The sequence below is a fragment of the Euphorbia lathyris genome, chromosome 1 (assembly GCF_963576675.1).
Source record: "Euphorbia lathyris chromosome 1, ddEupLath1.1, whole genome shotgun sequence".
Taxonomy (NCBI): domain Eukaryota; kingdom Viridiplantae; phylum Streptophyta; class Magnoliopsida; order Malpighiales; family Euphorbiaceae; genus Euphorbia; species Euphorbia lathyris.
Window position 1 is genome coordinate 104950465 of NC_088910.1, and position 19286 is coordinate 104969750.

Consider the following 19286-nt stretch of genomic DNA (forward strand, 5'->3'; position numbering starts at 1 on the left):
TCAAGATACGTTGATGGCAAGTCCTACACCAATGCCAAGATCACAAGCTAGAAATCGAGATGCAAGAAAACATAAGCTGGTTTTTGCTAGATTATTTCTTTGTTTTAGATTTTGATTCTAACTTTTATTACTACAAATTGAGATTTAATGTTTTTATTCTTTATTATATAGTTTAATAATAGTTTGCTATTTTTATTTCTCTCCAATGCACCCACTATTATATGTATGTATGAAATCAGATCATGATATGGTGTATTGATGTTCCAATAATAAATTTGCTAATGTTATAATATTGAAAACAGAAATAGAAATATATATAATATGTTATAATATTGAAAAATACAAAGAAAAAATGATACTTTGTTTACTTTATACATTATAAGTGTATACATATTCTGACAGTTTTATAAAATAAAAAAAAAATTATTCTAGTAGTATAATGATCCAGTATTATTGGTGAATAAAGTGAATGACTTAATTGAATAAAATTTATTAGCTGAGAAATAAATTTTACAACTCAATCACTCTTTTCACTCTCTTAATATGTATCACATACACGTGCACTCATTTTTCTAATTATATTTTGTTTCTTACACACACATTATGACCAAAGACATATTTATACTTCTCCTAAATGAAAAAAATCATGTAAAAGATTTTTTTTCATATTATACCTAAATATCATCCATAACTTTTTTCTAAAAATATAATAAACTTTGTAGATTCTAAATATTAGTCACATATCAGAAATAAAAATCTAGATACTTTCCTTCACTTGAATTATCTAGATTTATCTTCAAATTAAAGTTGGTGATGAGATGACTATAATTTAATACTCCCCCTCAGCACCAACTTTTAGTACATCGTATTTGTTTGTCATTCCAATTTGCTTTCTAAATTATTCAAACTTTGTACCGTCAAGTACTTTAGTAAATATGTCAGCAACTTGGTCTTCAGACTGATATATTGCATTTTAATACATTTTCTTGTATGAATTGATAATGAACCTCCACATATTTGGTTCTCGCATGAAACATTGGATTCTCAATCAAGTGTATAGCTAACTTTTTATCACAGTATAGTTATACCGAGTAATCAATTGACCGACGAAGATCCTTCATAAGTTGCCAAGTACATTCTTAAGTTGTTGTTGTTGCCCTGTATTGTGCCTCAATACTCGATAAAGAAATTGTAGGTTGTCTTTTGTTGCACCAAGATATAGGTCTCGAACAAAGACTAATAAGCATACAACATGTAGTTGAATGTCTTGTGTCGTGATCTCCAGCATAATCAGCATCACAATATTCACATACCTCACTCTTTCCTCCTTTTTTTATATAGGATATTATAGTCCATGGTATCTAGGACATATCGCGAAATTCTTCGAATATACGATCTAATGCACTTGTTGTGCGATACATTTCTATTGTTGACCAAACAGTGAATGCATTTACCAAGTCGTTGCAACGAGCGTGTTTTCATTTGCTTCGTGATAAGCTTATAGTGCAGTCTCGCCTACTACAGCTTGATGGGGGGTGATAAGGATGTAATTACTAATTAGATAAGCTTTGTACTTTCCTATTCTATGTTAAACTACATGGCTTGCTCTTCGAGTTTGTATAGGTTTTGAATTCTCCATGTTGAGGTTCGATCGACCCTCTTTGTATATAAATATGTGTTCATTGTTTGTGAAATATAAGCTTGAGTTATTGCAGCATATTAATTGTTTTAGAGTTTAATTACTTGGTATTATTAGTTTTTGTGTAGTTTAAGAATGTTTTAATTTTGTTATGTTATTGTTGATTTCATGGAATAAGATTGATCGTTTTCCTCTTTGTTGCTAATTTCTCTTCGGAAAAAAAAGTTACCATCAATTTGAATGAGTGACAAACCACCATATTCCAAAAAGAAATGTGAGTGTTTTGAAATCAGATCCTACGATTTCGTCCATTTTCCTAAACAATAATAATAAATCTATAACAAGCATAAAATTGAAACCATATATATGCTAATACTATCAAAAGATATTAATTTTTTTATTTCAAAAATATATAACAAACATTATCATTATAAATATAAACTTAAATTTTCAATTAATTACTTCCTATATAAATATTCATTTGGTAAATTCAAAATACAAAATGAATGAGAAATTAATGGAATTAAATTTCCATTAATTCCTCTGTTTATAAATATTGAATTGCTAATTGAATTACAACTAGTTTGAAAGATGAATTGGCAAGACAAGACAATAAACAAGCAAAGGTCATGAATTCAAATTCAAAGATGAGAACTACATAATGTTCAAGATTACAAAAGAAACAAATGATAGTTATTCGTGTCTAAACTAGGGTCGTCCTAAGCATGGGTAGTAGGGGTGCCTACGCATGGTCTAAGGGATAGAGAGGCCTAAAAATAATACTTTTTCTATAAAAATTAAATCATAAATGATGCAGGGATTATGGAAATAATCTTATGTTTAAACAATTTACAGCACACACCTAGACACAATGGAGAGAGAGGTCCAAAGATAAAAAATATATAAAAAAAATACAGAAATTAAAATCTTAAAAGATACAATGATAATAAATATAATTAATATGCTTAAACAGTCACAACACATAAATTTATGACTATATTTTCTTGTAATAATTCATCGCATATCAATGCAGATAGTGTTTTTTCAAAAATGAAAGTGTTGCAAATGCTTTGCCAAAATTGTTGATGTCAGCATTTGAAATTCTTGAGTTGGTCAAAGGAGCAGCTTGTTATCCAAATATTTAAGTTGTGTTTTAATCCTCTTTAACTATGCTAGTGACCATTGTATGTGCTGAAAAAAATTTGTTAGAGTTAAAATTATTGAAATACTATGTGAGATCATCAATGCCTCAAGAAAGCTAAATGGTTTAGCAATTTTATATATTGAGAAAAATATATTACATAATATTGATGAAAACACTATTTTTTTAGTGGTTCTGCATTTAGAACTACTTGTAGATAATGTTTTTTATTCGATTTGTTAAGTGTAATAAAAAGATATCATTTATAAGTTTTTTTTTACATAATTGAATTTTTTACTTTATTTTTTACTTGTATTTATTTATTAGGACTCTCGTTTGCTACTTCGCCTCTAGACCTCTAGAATCTTAAAATCGTCCCCAATCTAAACTTACTCTGAGTAAATTAGCAATAATTAAACAAACTTCAATTGAATGATGATAATTGGCAATAAAATGGTTCACTCAACATCAATTTAAAAGTAAGAGAAATAATAACACATGACCAGCTTTAAATTTACACATACATGTAAACATATTAGAAAAAGCAAATTTAAAGTAGATCTTAACTCTGAAATATGAAGAAGGTCGTCTAACCACATTCAAAAAATATGAGTCGAACTTTAATCATGTGCGTTGAATTATTACTGAAAAACAAAAAGAAACAAATAAGATGAATGAAGCAAAATAGAAGTTCAACGAACTTGATAAAATTGAGCATATGAATATTTATATAGGGATGTTGAAAAATGTTCCAATTTAATTGAGTAATTAATTACATTTAATAGAAAATTGAATCCTACATTTAAACTCATTAATGAGAATTTAAACAGCTCTTAATGAATTTATTACTCTCCAAGTTACAAATGTTTCAAAATATATTTTACTAAAAAAAATAAATTTAACAGTTGAATTTTGACCTTTATTAATTTCTCATTTATTGTTATCCGTTTTGAAATTATAATTAGGAGATAATATTAATGGTGAGCTTCATTTAATGTTTAATTTATTTTATTTTATTAGGTTAATTTTAAATAAAATCCATATGGTTTCATATTTTTATAAATCGGTACATGTGGTTATTTTGTTATAAAACAAATGTGGTTGGCATCGTTAATCATTTTGGTTTGACTTTGCCAAATTTGATCGATAACAATCTCAAAATGAATACTTTCAAGAATTAAAGTTGTTTAGTATCATATTAACTATATAACCATATTTTTTATTTTTCAAAATTGTCATTTTTTGAGTTTTCTCTCTCCTAAAAAACACTACTTAAATGACCTTAAACCTAAAAGGTTGAAGAATTAAAATTGCTTAAAATATTATTTAATTTTTGAAAATTTTCATTTTAATGTCGTTATTGCGTAAATTTGGCAAAATCAACCCAAAATGGCTAACAATGTCAACCACATGGTTTGTTTTGTAATAAAAACCACAAATACCGATCTGCAAAAACGTGAAACCACATGGATTTTATTTAAAATTAACCCTATTTTATTTTATCCTTTTTGCCTATAATGATTAAACATTTTACCTATGTTTTTTATTTTATTTTTTAAAATAATATGATATAGAGTTCAATTAATTGGTGTGTCCTATATGATTGAATGGTTGTAAAGTGTATAACCTTAGGAATTTATGTGACGCTCATGTGGCATGTGTTGAGTGGTTATGGGTGGGGTGTTAATGGCCAGAGTGATTCACAAACTATTCGAGTTCGGCTCGAGACATTCACGAGTCAAGCTGAACTTTTTTAGATTCGGTTTGAAAGCTCCCGAGCAGACTCCATTGATTTTTTAATTATATATATATAAACGTTCAATTTGTTTTGGATAAAAAAAACACTTAAATTGCTTTGGGTACCGCTATGGAGGCATACTATTTGCCTTGTTAATGATGGTAAGCCCTTGCTCAATGGTGGCACTTTCACCTTCTATTATACCAATACTCCCATATCTTCTTGCCGTCTCATCAATTGTGTGTTCTTGAAATTAGTTTCACGGTTCATCTAAACCTAATATGCTTGGAAGATTAGTTTTGGTTTTTTTGGTTTATGCTTGGGAAATTAGTTTTGGTTTTGTTGGTTGCCGGTTAATGCGTATTTTTTTAAGGGAAAATGATATACTTTTTTGATGTACTTTGATACATAAATCTCATTTTACATATGATCATAATAGTATAAAGAATCCTTTAAGGTTCCTTTGAAGTGATTGGAAGATTAGGAAAGGGTTCTAATCCATTTTTCAGATGGTATTCTCTAAAACCTTAGCAAATTTATCGTTTTTGTTCAAATAGCAAATTTTCTATGGACTATTTCCATGAGATTCTTATTGTTTCCTTGGGTTTATTTTCTCCCTTGATACAGGTATCTAAGACAAACGCAGTTACTAAGAGATAGAGTTGTAATCCATGTAAGCATTTTACAAGTCTTAGTTCTTATTTAACAATTTCATAAATTTTAGTTTTTATTTGACAATTTCAGTTACATGAAGTCGGTTTTCATTTGTTATAAAATAATTTTTTTTATGAAAAAATTGATCTAGAGGCGGTTTAAACCGCCTCAATTTATATAGCATTGCTGTAAAAAACCCATCATAAGATTGACAAAATCGTCCTAAAACCATTCCAAATTTGTCTTAAAACTGTCGTAAACGCCCCTACAGAGATTTATCCCGACGCCTTATAACAACCTTCGCTAGAGTAGCAATACCAGTTGTATGAAAGTTTTGATGGTTTTGAAAACCGTTGGTAAAAACTGTAGGTGATAGTAAAAACCGTCACTACAGCAGATAAATTCCATCGATAGAAGCTCTGTTTTTGGTAGTATTTGGGTCCTAATTCAGTTTTATTCCTAACTATTTAACCTTGTGTTTATTTAATTTTGTATGTTAAATTTATTTTAAACTTAAAACTACATCCTTGTAGACTTTATGTTAAATTTGAACTTATTTTAGCAACTATATTTCCTTAATTTATAAGTTTATTTAAATTGGTTGTGGTGTTTCCTTCATTAAAAAGCTGAAATTAGATAATAAAGTGTGAGATTTGATTCAGCTGAATAAATTGAATAAATTAAATTCGAGCCTTTTGCGAACTTTTTTCGAGTCAAGCCAATCTTGAGCTTAAACTAAGTCTAAAATTGTAGGCTCATTGAGGTTCAAGCTCGAGCTCGAACCGAGCTTAAAAATTCCAAACTCAGTAAGCTTCGAGCTCAAACCGCGCTTGATCTCTTCGATTCTCTAGAGCCAAACTTGTCTAGATTCGGTATTGGTTCGACTTGTTAAGATTCCTAATTATAGATATAAAACATTGCATATGTTCCAAAAACTTCTTTAATTGCTTTTTTTTTTAAATATCTTGTTGCTTCAGTATAAAAATTTATTCGTAATAATCTAGAATAGGAAATCAAAAAAATTTATCCCCAAAGTTTAAATGAATTTTTCTGGTCGTTAAAAAATTTCAAAGATACAGACAAATTAAATGAAGAATAAAAGGCATTCAAAAAAAAATGAAGAATAAAAGGTATATAGTAATCGTAACGACTATATGAAATAATTAAGCTTTCTTTTAATAAATAGACTGTAAATAAGCCGTGCCGTTTATAAATAGTTCGGTGTTCAGTTCGATTTATAAACGAGTTGAGTTTAAACACGAGAAATTTCGGCTCGAAAGCTCTCAAGTAGACTCGATTATAGGTTCATGAGTAAACTCTACTATAATGTTCATAAACACACTTGTGAGCAAGCTTGGTTCGATTATTTTTTTAATAATAATATTTCTATAAAGGGGAAAATATAAAACGAAGTAGTTTTATATGAACTTTAGTTTTCTAGATTACTACGCTAGTTTTGTGTAAAAGTATTTCAAATCAATATAATTAATAAACAAAATTAATTATTGTTCGCGAACGAAGTTCATGTACTAAATTAACGAGATACTCACAAGCAAAGCTTATGAACAAGTTCGCAGACAGCTCACGGACAAAATGTTGAATTCGAACTCGTTAATTTTTCAACGAGCCAAGCATAAACAAACCAAAACTCGGTTCGACTCGATTATAACCTATGAATAAAGGTATATAAGAAACTCAATAAAAAGATAAAATATTTATAAACATGGGCTTAATTTTTCAGTTCAGGGTTTTAAACAAAGAAAAAGCCCCTTTGAATTTTCACATGATACTAAACATGAGGTTAATTTCAAGTCCTATAACGGTAGAGCCATTACTTTGTCAAGTCCTATAATTGACAAAGTAATTACCTTGTCAATTTTTATTATTGGATGAGAGCAAAGTCTCCTAACTTTTATTTAAGGGATAAGGATCAAATTTAACTCTAAACTAAATTTATCTTTAACATTTTTAAGCAAAATCAATTTTAATCATACGCTATCAAAAATTTAAAAAGATCGGTTTGACTGTTATTTAAATGTCACATCGGACCTTCCAAACAATTTTGCACATCTTTTATTAGTTTTATAACTACATTAATAACAATTTAACAAAAAAAAATTATAATTTTATTAGTAATACACTAAATATCTTAGATATAATTAATATTTATAGAGTAAATAATTTATTAATCCTCTAGTTTTTACCCAACACATTGTTTAGTCCTATTTTGAAAAACACATTTTAAGGTTCCTATCTTTTGCCAATATTAACCTTGTAGTCCTTTTATCTATTATTTTAGATTTTCAACCGAACATATCTTAATTTTTAGGACTACAGAGTACAATACAAGTTTACCATGTTATTCTGTTATTTTATATCTATCTGTTTATGCTAAAATATAACTATTACAAGTCTAAAAAAACTAGACAAAAAGGACAAAAAAAATTAATATTGACAAAAGTTAGAGATCTTATAATGTGTTTTTCAAAATAAAGACTAAACAATGTATTATGTAAAAAGTGAGGGACTAATAAATTATTTACCCATATTTATAAAATCTGAAGTAACAAATAAATACTAGTCAAACTAATTTTTTCAAACTTTCGACAACATAGAACTAAATTGATCTTACTTGAAAAAATGTTAAGCTTACATTTGCATCATTTCACATGAAAGCTAAATCTACATTTCTTTTAAAACGTTGAGATTAAATTTGGTCTTTATCCCTTCATTTTATCTTCAAAAACAGTTTATATATATATATATACATGACTAGAGAAAATATAAAAACCTAAACTGTAAAAACTATAATTTCAAATACGCAAGGACATAATGTGATAAACATAATAATCAGGGATCTGATTCCTTAAAATAAAGGATTGAGAAAGGGAAGAAAGGGTTTAAAAGTGAAAAGGGATAAACAGGATCTGCCACCGTCGCATCATAAACTGATAATTGAGGCTGTTGGAACAGATGTATTAAACATAATTTACAATCATGCTACAAAAAATATAAAGCAGGAAAATCGATGGATTGTTTAAAGTAATCCAATCATACAATAGTTTAGCCATGGATGATGATCCTTAACTAATCAACAGAACAGCAAAAGTTCAATAGAAGATCAACTCATATCTGCTTCCAAGCATTCTTCTCAACTATGAATATGTAATAATATGGTATGATTATTTGATTATATACCTCGAGAAAAAACTAATGCTTTAGAAGCGCAGTTTACTCAACTTTCCATTCCTTGTTTCCCTATCACTTTGTGCTGCTTTAGCAGCGGAGAACCCAACGCGGAAAATAAAAACTTACCACTTTGTTTCAGGTATCACTTATGCTGCTCCATATTCCATCTTTGATGGTTAAATGTGTTGATTGTTCACAGAATAGGCATTCATAATATTCATCTTCTAGCAAACCTTCTTCTTCTAACTCCTCTTTTTGGAGTTATATGAGAAGCTACACCAGCACCTCTCTCCAGATTATTCCCCCCTTCCTCGTCGCTGGATTCATCAGATCTCCATCTCGGTCCACCATTCGTATTTTCTTTATCAACAGTGAAACCCGTCTCTCTACCACTGAAATGTCATAAGAGGAAGCAGAGAATCAATATTCCAACTAAATGAACAGAAACAAAAAGAGTAATAAGTGAGAATCAGGCATCTCTTAGCATAAACATCCCATAAGCAACGAGGACATTGAAAAGAATATACACAGTTCGAAAGAGCATATATAATTCACCTCAATTTAATGTCCATCGGATCATCTTCAGTAGTATCATTCCATGAACCTTCATCCGACCTATAAGAATGAATCCTTTTACTAGACAACCGTGAAGCATGGCTACCACCTATTAATGGATTAGCTGCAATGTTGGGGCTTGTAAATTGATTCGTGAATCCATTTTGTTCCATTTCTTGCGAGTCATGATCATATTGACCATGAAACAGGTGGTTGTTAGCATGTACTTCCAATGTGGTTTTTCCAATACTCCTTGATGATGTAGCAATAGTAGGATTCACACGAGGAAAACCAGGCGTTGGGATTCCATCATATTTAACGTTATTGTAAACACTGACTTGTGGCTTCAGCCCTTTTCCAGCATTTGTAAATAACCTTTCCTGGAGAATTGATGAAGACCCATAATTACTGGATTCAATGTGAGCTTTGGTGATAGATCCACCATGTTGTACTGGAGTTTCAAGAACTGATGACTTAAATGGTCTCATATTATCTGTCTGATAAAGAAGAGAAGCACCACCAGGTGGGGGGATCAGTAAACTGCTTGATTTTTCCTGTCGCGGCATGGGAAGATCAGATTTTGATGGCATTTCAACTTGTTCACCAGAAATATGATAAACCTCAGGCAACAGTTTTCCAGCCTTTGCTTGTTGCTGTTGGACTTGTGGTAGTAACTCAATTGATTTAGCCTGCATAGAGCACATAAAATTTTCAGACAGACTAACAGAAAGCATGATAATATTATTGCGAGCATGTGCCGTGGGCCTAAAAATATCCTCCAACTTGAATCACTAATAAAAAATAAAGATTATTGTATAGACCTCTCATTGGCGACGTCAATACTCATAACCAGTAATATATCAGTGAAGCAAAAGTTACATTTTAGAGTGTCCTTGTGAAACATTTCAATTTGTTTTGGCAATTTCTAGTTCACTATTATTTTAAAATGTGGTCAACATTTAAATCCCCGAATCATTTTGGGACTAAGGCTTTGTTGTTGTTGTGGTCAACATTTAAAGTGCATCAGACTTAAAACACAGATATCCCAATTATTATCACTCAAGGGAACAGAAACGAAAATATAGAGACAAGTCTCAACCATACTCCAACATGAGAACTCGTCATTTATAACAGTTCAACAAAGGTTACACTTTAAAGTGTGCCATTGGAACAGTTAATTAATTTTTGAACAAAATCTAGCTCTACACAATTTTCAGACAAGGCCAATATTTAAAATGAAGTAAAAATCAAATTAGAAACCCCATGAACTTTGTCATTTAAAATTTTTGCACTTTTATAGGATAACTTGACCATCTCAAATAACTTCATTTTGTTCGCAGAAAGATGGATGCCACGAATATAACCAAGTTCTGAGCACTTACAACTAGTCCAGATCTCCAATCACTAGCTGATCTCATTCTGGATAAAACTTCTTTACTGACGGGGTTGTTTGAAATGAAATCCTTCTCCATGTTTTGAAGTTTGAGATCAACCTGACATGCCTCAGCATATCGGTAACGCTGGACAAGTGAAACAACAACAGTCAGTAAATTATGAGGAAATCTAAGTGCGAAAACATAAATATTAAAGAACCAGAAATGTTCGAACAAATTGGATTCATTGATGTGACTATGTACAAGTAATATCATCAGTCCCAAAATTACAACACTGCATCACACAATCTTATCCGGCATCTTAATCACGGAATTGAAAATAGTTTCTGATGTGGAGACAACACAACAGAATCATACTAAGTTGAATTTTACAAGACAACTCACAATGAATTTAAATGCAATTCAGAGATTTAATAAATACCATAGTTGTTAAATCGAGATTCGACTCATGACTCGAAATCTCATTTTGCGAATCGGGGCTCGTGAATCGAATCATAAGATTCGGATCAAATTCAAAATGCTATAAAAAAATAAAATATTAACCATATTTAACTTTAAATATTAGTCCAAAAATGCAATTTTAATATCTAAATAGAAATTATATCAAGTTATAAAAGAAAGTAGCGACAGCCAGAACATAGAAAATAGAAAGAATAGAGAGTAGAAGGAGATAATAACAAAGGTTTTGGAATTTGTAAAGTGAAGAGTCATCTAATTGAAACTATTTGTGTTTCATAACTTCTGGACGTTTTTTTTTTTTTTTTTTTTTTTGCAAAGTGAACAGTCATCTTCTTCTGCTGTACGTTTTTTAGTTGTTAAAAATTGAATTTTTTTTTAAATGGTGACCTGAATTGACTGACTCGGGTGACTCGGCGAATCGGTGGTGACTCGGCTGATTCATGAAGCTTCCGAGTCGTACCATAGATACGACTCAAATTCTTCATGAATCGAATCGTACAAGTCGACTCGCGACTCGTACGATTCTAACAACTATGATAAATACCTAAAGCAAAAATTTTATTATTCCAAAAATTTGACTTGAAATAGTTAACTGGATGCAGACGACAAGCTTAAGCTCAAAACCATAATATTCCTCCAGTGATTTAATTGCCTCAAAACAGATGATATGACATTACATCTAGTTTAGTATTTCTTATTTTAAGATCTTAGATTCTCGTATTAATCCAAAGTCCTCTGATTTGCACATTTGAAGGGTATAGGCATACCTTTTTTCTTCTAGCTCAAAAAAGCTTACTAGTGCTGAAAAAGTAACTTCGTAATACTTGATTAATGTCATCACTACCACAAATCCATTAGTCCATTTCAGTTAAAGCACCCAAGCATTGACCAGCTAAGTGCGCAAAGAATCATGACAATCACCATTTCTTAAAGGTAAAAGTACTGAATAAAAGGAGATGAAGTAGAATTTCCAAAGGAAAATTAACCATACTAGAATTAGTAATTACCTGAAGATAAAATACAACAAGAAGACTGCCTATGGTTGTTGAAGGGTCATGGATTGCACATTCTAATAGACATTTATGTATATACTTCTCCTCTTCTGAATTCCAAGGCAACTCAATCATCCGGTCCACCAATTTGCTTTTAATGCAGAGACAACAAAGCTCGGTCACCAGTATCTCCACCCAATCCTCCCAAATCCTGCAGTCACCTTTTAGTTCAGAAGAAGCATTCTCATGTGGTCCATCCTTCCACTTCTTTTCCCTGACTTTGGTGCAGAGTGTCCTCTGATGCATAAAAGCTTCTGTCAGAAGTCCACACTCAACTCTAACCCGAACAGCTGTGACAGCCTCATTAAGTGAAATATTTTGCGATCCATCACGCGCAGACCACCGCAAGACCATGAGAGCCGTTTCAGGTACTTCCCTTTCTAAAAGCACTTGAGCAATCTTAGGATGAGTGGACAGGCCAGAGATTTCAGGAAGCAAATGACAAGCGTCCTAAGCAATACATATTTGAAGAATGATCAGCATAGATTATAATCCTCTAAGAAGTCTAAAATCAAATTCAGCAGCCAGAAACTAACAGAACATATTCAGTTTCTCAATACTAGAAATATGTATATTTGGCAGTGCAGTACTTTAAGATTCTCCTTTCTTATGCAGAATCAAAGTACGATAACTAGAGATCAAGTAGTTGCTCTTTCAGAATAAAGAGATATTAAATTACACTTCCTCTAAAAGCTCATGCTAAAAGGCAGTATCACTTCATATGCAGTCCATGTAACAAGGTCCACTCTTTTCTCTGGACCATGTAAGAGGTGCATTCTGAGAATTTTTTTTTTCTCCAGAGTATGTGGAATGAGCACAGGACCAGGACAGAAAGGAAGATGGAAATTAGAGAACAAAATCTTGATCAGAACATACATAAGCCTCTCATGGCACTGAGAATAACATTTCAGGATTATCCAACTACTTATTACTATTATCATCTATCAGCTTAGCACTATCAGAAGTTGTGGCCTCACAATAATGTTTCGCATTTCATTCTCTTTTTTTCTATCAAAATCAAAAAAGAGATCAACTGCAGAACACTGCACCAGTATGACTATAAAGTTACCTTAAGAGCTTCCTCTGAAGAGTCATCTAGAAGGTAAAAGACCAAAGATTCAAGTAATGCATGTCTGGTTACACCAAATGTAGCTGCAAAGTCATCCACAATGTACCTCCAAGTTTCATCTGGCATTGTCCAATGCCGATCAAAAAAGTAATAAAGTAACTTATTCTATGTTAAAGAAGCAAAAAGGGCAACAAAGTAAAAAAAAAAAAATGAGCTCATACCATCATATGTAATAAAATAAAGACAACAAGCAGAAAAATGGATAAACAAGAGACAAAGGATACAATTGCTTGCTTTGCAACAATCAAATCAGAACCTCCACGTAGAAAGAGTACATCAACAGCAGCTCGAAGATTTTCAAATGGATAGCATCCCACCACCCCCTCCAACTTAAAAAATGACCCAGGATCATTCTGCAAAGAAGCAAGATCTAATTCCTCTCCAGTTCCCTGTACAAATCCTTGTTCAATCTCAAGATTTTCTAAAGCATCTTCGATGAACAAGGAACCAATCATCATACATGAGTCAACAGATTGATTTACTACATCTGGCCATGAGCGTTTAATTGCAGCTGACTTCCTTTCGCGAACAACAGATCGCCATGATGCAAAATTAGTGTAACGAGACTTCACTTTGCCCAAAAAATTGTGTCTTATACACCATTTCATGATCTCCATATGCTGAAATAAAAATAATAATAAAATCACAGCATTAAGAAATAGCTTTAAATCACAAGCAGAAAAAGAGATGAAATTAGCAATTTATGGTGTCGCTGAAAATCAGCAGAACTGAACATACTATAGTACGGTTAGTCCAATTAATAGTCTACTTAAAATAAACATATAATGAATAACAATATCCTACCAGCCATATGGTAGAATGATCTTCATATATTTTAGTTCTAGTCTAAGTGGCTTTTAACAATTAAGTTTTCTGAATTAACTAGTAAATAAGTGCTGTAAAGTAGAAATCTAAAAGTACTATCAGAAGAACATTGCTCTTATTCAGAAGGGAAAAATGAATTGGTCCTGCATGATTTCATATGAATATTATGTTTAAACACACAATAATTTATATTATATCATTTTAATATTTCATTTAATATATTAGTTTAAATACGAGTAGATGTAGGTTTAAACACACAAAATAAAGTTGATGTTCCGGGGATTTCTTTCTTCAGATTGTGTGCTTTGTATGCCTTAGACTTTTCTCTTGAAATAAAAACAACAACAACAACAATAATAATAATAATAATAATAATAATAATAATAATAACAATAACAATAGTAATACAATAAAAGAAAATACAAATAGAGCATCAGAAGAAGACTTTGAACCAATAAACTGCATTACAACTTGTCCCTTTATTTGAGCAATCTAACCTGTTTTGTCTTTAAAATGCTTTCTTGAAGGTGCTGCAAGTCATGAAGCTGTGCCGAAATATTACCCTTAAATGATGATTCTAATACTTCAAGCACATCCGACAATCCACCCAGGTGCACTGAAAGCTTAACAAGAACATTCAACCTACTTTTCATTTCTTCTGCTTCAAGATTGTCTTTCAGGCGAGTTAAGAATTATAATCAGCAAGCCACTGAAGAAATATGTACATAATTAAGTAAACAATATACCATGCTTTTTCCAATATCAAATATAAACAAGTTACAAGGATACAGATCGCCTGAAGTTCCAATAAAATGTTTTGAAATGTCCGCTTGCACCAATCCTTCACAACGACTTCATCCAGCAAGAAGGCAATGACAGGATCACTAGACACAGCAGTTTCATCCATACAAACATCGGTAACATCTGTTCAATATCTGTTAAGGGTTAACTTTGAAAAATGAAATCACAGTTCCATAAAACAAATTCCTTGAAGTTGTTCTCCCCCTTTTTCATATTTCTCCTAGGGAAACTAAAGTAAATCTGGACGAAACAAATCGCGTGGCAGTGTCCACTTGTCAAGCATCTTACTGAATTATGTCATCTAAGTAAGCTCTAATATTTATGGACAGAATGAAAGTGAAAAACATCATTCCATCAGGAAACTGCCTTTAAAGAATGATCTGAACAGAGATCTAAAGTGAACAGTGATTCAAAAACATTATACAAGATAAAATAGATGTATCCAATTTCAATTTAGATAAAACAGAGTCAGTAAGGGATACAGTGGCAAATCAAAGAAACCAAGTTGTTTTCCATAGCCACATCAAATAAAGCATAAAGCCGCTGGACATCAGCAGTCAATTGATTGTCTCCATCTTCTTTCTCCTGAAACCTCTCATCACACTTTTTTGAAATAAGGCCAGCTTCTATACACTCAGAATAGAGACGAAGTCTGAGCCTATTGTTATTCTTTGGGATGGGAATTCTGCAAATTGGGCAAAGATCACACCGTTGACTACATTCTGAACACAAGGAAGCATGTCCACATGAGACTAACACATTTTGTACACAGCGTCCACAACTTCTTAAATCTCTAGTTGCACGACAACGCTCAACTTTTGCTTCACTGCACAATTCAAGTAAATCAACAGATGCCAAGTGTTCCAAAGCTTCCTGAAATAAGAATTAGAAGCACAAATAATTTTCATGAAACAAGTTACTGGTCAAAATTCAGCAGAGTATTTGATGGCTAAAGTATGCCTACTGAACTGCTATTACATACATCCACATTTCCATATAGCCAGAAAATGGACAATGGTCACTTCTAGAATGAGAAGTAGAATTCCCCACAATGCTTTGGCTACCAAAACTGGACTTCCAGGAGATACATACCCAATTCCAGATTTACAGGTTCATAATCTTCATCTTCAACCAGATAAGCCAGTTTTGAATGATTATCCAACTATCCCTTATAGAAATACATAACCTTGTTGTTTGAATCCACAAAACAATCAAGATTCCATATTTCTACATAAATTCACATTAACACATTCAAATCCGCAATCCAAATCGGCCTCAAGAGAGATGCCAGCAAATTGATGTTGACAAGAAGTACAACTTAAACAGCAGCACGCCCATCAAACCTTTGCCTTGGAAACAGATTGGCATGTAAGTTTTTGTCTGGTATGTAGTTCATACATGTCCATCACTAGAGAGTCCAAGAAATATATCCGCACAATTACACATTATAACCCTGAACATCTCAACTTGCAACTAATCACTTCAGAACTAAATTGAGAACATAATTTTTCAAATTCCTAATTCTAATAAAAAAACACAACCACCAACAAACAACATGAAAAACAACTGAACTGCAATAACCTCTTGCACATATCAGAACTCTCATAGTTTTTCTAGCAAAGCTTCACCTTCATTAGATCAAACCTGCTATTTAGGTCCCAAACCTGAAACCTCAGAGATTATTGATATAGGCTTCTAAAAGCACTTCATTGGTTTTGATCAAAACCTCACTTCAAACTTTTGCTAAGATTACATAATGTGCCAAACCAAATTTAAAGTGAGCGTAATGCGAAATCTTATGGTCAAGCAACCTAAAACCCTAAAATGCAGCATAAGCTAGGGTTTTATAAATTAGTTCATACAGTTCAACCATTGAACATCAAGAGAAGTAAATTACGTACTTGAACAGCCCGGCTACTGTAGTTAGGTTGCTGAGGCGGAACAGCGGATCTAGGGGTGCCAGCACGATCGCCGGGGATGGAAAGCGAAATCGGACCGTTAATATAGCTTGGCTCCATTACTGTAGAAAGCTGGAAAAAAATGCTTTGGGCACTTCAAATTAAAAGGAAGTGACAAACGGAAAGGCAAAATAGCCGTATTAGGGCTTAAGGTTGAAAGAACGGTTGTGCCACTCTGCCACCATAAGCGGTGGGAGAACAAAACTCAGAATTCAAATGTGGACGATGTCTGGGTTAGACGTTTGCGTTCAAACATATGGGTCGGGTTCGGATCGGGTGAGTAAATTATTGGAGTTTGATAAAACTAAAAAAAAATAAATGGTAAAAAAAGTACTGAAATTAAATCACTCATGTTAATAAACAGCTGGTTTTATATGGTTACTTTGTTTTTGACAAAGCACCGTTACTTGATGTGTTTTCACCATTGGATGATGGAGTATAAAATCAATCCAATGGTAAAAACACACAAAGTAAGGCTTACTTTGAAAAAAACAAAGTAAGCATAGTCGTTACCAAATAAATAATAAAAAAATAAAGTATTCAATATCAACATATTAGTTTATAATACCAATCAAGGTTGGCTTGAGTGGTTAAGAGTCTCGAATCGTTCAACCTAGTAATCTTGGATATGGGTCTTAGTATACGTGGAAAACTTTAATTATGAGAGTTTTAATAATCTCCAACATATTTGTCGGATTCGAGTCTTAATGATCTCCAACAGGCTCTTAGTTTGGCTTTTAAGTTAAAATTTGAGGAGGGTGAGTTAAAAATCAATTCCAATAGCCTCTCAGTGGCTCCTCAAATCACTAAGAGCATCTTCATCCAAATTTTCTCCTCTCACTATTGTTAAGTATAATAATAATTAATAATTTTAATGATAAAATAATAAATAAAGAATGAATATGAGAAGTATTGTTGGACAGACTCATTCCTGGGTATGGGCAGGAGGGACGCATATTTAGGGTCCAAGAGATAGAGGGACCCAAAAATAATATTTTGTTCAAATAAAATAATACATAAATTAAATCTTCAAAGACACAACAGTTACAGAAATTATTTTAGGCTTAGACAATTTGGAGCACATATCTAGGCACAATGGAGGGAGACCTAAAAATAAATTTTTTAAATAAAAATTACAAAAATTAAAATCTTAAAATTCATAAGTCTAAAAAGTCACAATATGCAAATTTATAAATACATTTTCTCATAATAATTTCTCATATGTTGATGTAAATAATGTTTTTTTAGAAATGAAAGTGTTGCAAAAGACTAAAATTGTTAATGTCGGCAATTGAAATTCTTGAGTTTGTCAAAACATCAAATTGTTATCCAAATATTTCAATTGTGTTTCGAATCCTCTTAACTATGCTAGTGACCATTGTATTCGTTTAAAAAAAATCGGAGTTAAAATTATTGAAAAACTATTTAAGATCATCAATAACTCAGGAAATGTTAAATGGTTTAGCAATTTTATGTATCGAAAGAAATATATTAAAAAACATTGATGTCATCGTTATTTTTAGTGATTTTAAATTTAGAAATTATCATTTTTTTTTAATATTTTGCACGAACAACTAAGTTTTTTTTATGCGAAATAAAATCGTTTTTAATTTAAAATTTGATGTTTTTATTAGATCGATTGTTAAGTGTAATAAAAATGTTTCATTTATAAGTAATTTTTATTTTACAAATTTTTTATTTATATTTATTTACTAAGGCCCTTGTTTGGTACTTCATTCCTAGGCCTCTAGAATCTCAGGATCGGCCATGTTGGAGATGATATGTTTAGGCTTAATGCATATTTACACCTTCAAACTTGGCAAGTTTTACTTATTGGCATCCTGAACTTTTTAAATAACCTATCACACACTTATAGTTGGCTTTAAAAACTTATCACACACCTATAGTTGACATTAAAAACATATCACACATCTAAAGTTGGCTCATTCGGACCTCCTGCATACAAAATGGTTGATCTGTCATCTTTGACATATGAGGTGACATACAGAACAAACTAATACACTTTTCTTTTTTCTATAACACACACGTCGACCTCATATGTCAAAGATAACAGGTCAACGATTTTGTGTGCAAGAGGTCCGAATGAGCCAACTTTAGGTGTGTGATACGTTTTTAAAACCAACTATAGGTGTGTGATAGGTTTTTAATGCCAACTATAAGTGTGTGATATGTTATTTAAAAAATCTAGGGTGCCAATAGACAAAACTTGTCATGTTTAAAGGTGTAAATATACATTAAGTCATATGTTTAAATCACTTAAAGTAAATTATTTATATTATTTATAGAAAATATAGTAAAACATATAAAAACAAAAAAACTCTTAGTTTTGATTTTTTTTTTTTTTAATATTTGACAATGCAAGGTCTTTTACTTTTTAATCTTAACTATAAGATATTACCGCTTTGTTTCAGGAAAAAAAACAATTTTATGTATTAACATATATCTAAAACAAAATGTACAATAACAAAATTACGTTTCTATAAAAATAAAATTGCAAATTATATAACTAATCAAATGAATTTAAGCATAATATACTTATAAAATAGAGTAAATTACAAAACTGATTCAACTGGTAGAATTTGTTTACACATTTACACTCATTACACTAACTCATACTAAACTAGACACTTCAGATTTGACTTTCCCAAAATACTCTTAGTATATATATTATGACTTAACAAATTTTTCACTCCACTTCTCATCCTTCGCAATCCAACTCCAATTTCATACA

At 31.4% G+C, this 19286-nt stretch overlaps 1 protein-coding gene across 1 annotated transcript; it reads right to left on the reverse strand.

The window, feature by feature from the left end:
• Positions 1–8116: 8116 nt before the first annotated feature.
• Positions 8117–16758, reverse strand: LOC136210007 (E3 ubiquitin-protein ligase HOS1). The gene is made up of 10 exons (XM_066001671.1): positions 16478–16758; positions 15059–15449; positions 14565–14699; positions 14273–14448; positions 13175–13570; positions 12891–13049; positions 11777–12271; positions 10299–10436; positions 8917–9605; positions 8117–8753 (listed from the first exon to the last, which is right to left on the reverse strand). Exons 1-10 carry the CDS (start codon positions 16592–16594, stop codon positions 8579–8581), a joined length of 2871 nt encoding a protein of 956 aa, XP_065857743.1. The 5' UTR covers positions 16595–16758; the 3' UTR covers positions 8117–8578.
• Between the last annotated feature and the right edge of the window lie 2528 nt (positions 16759–19286).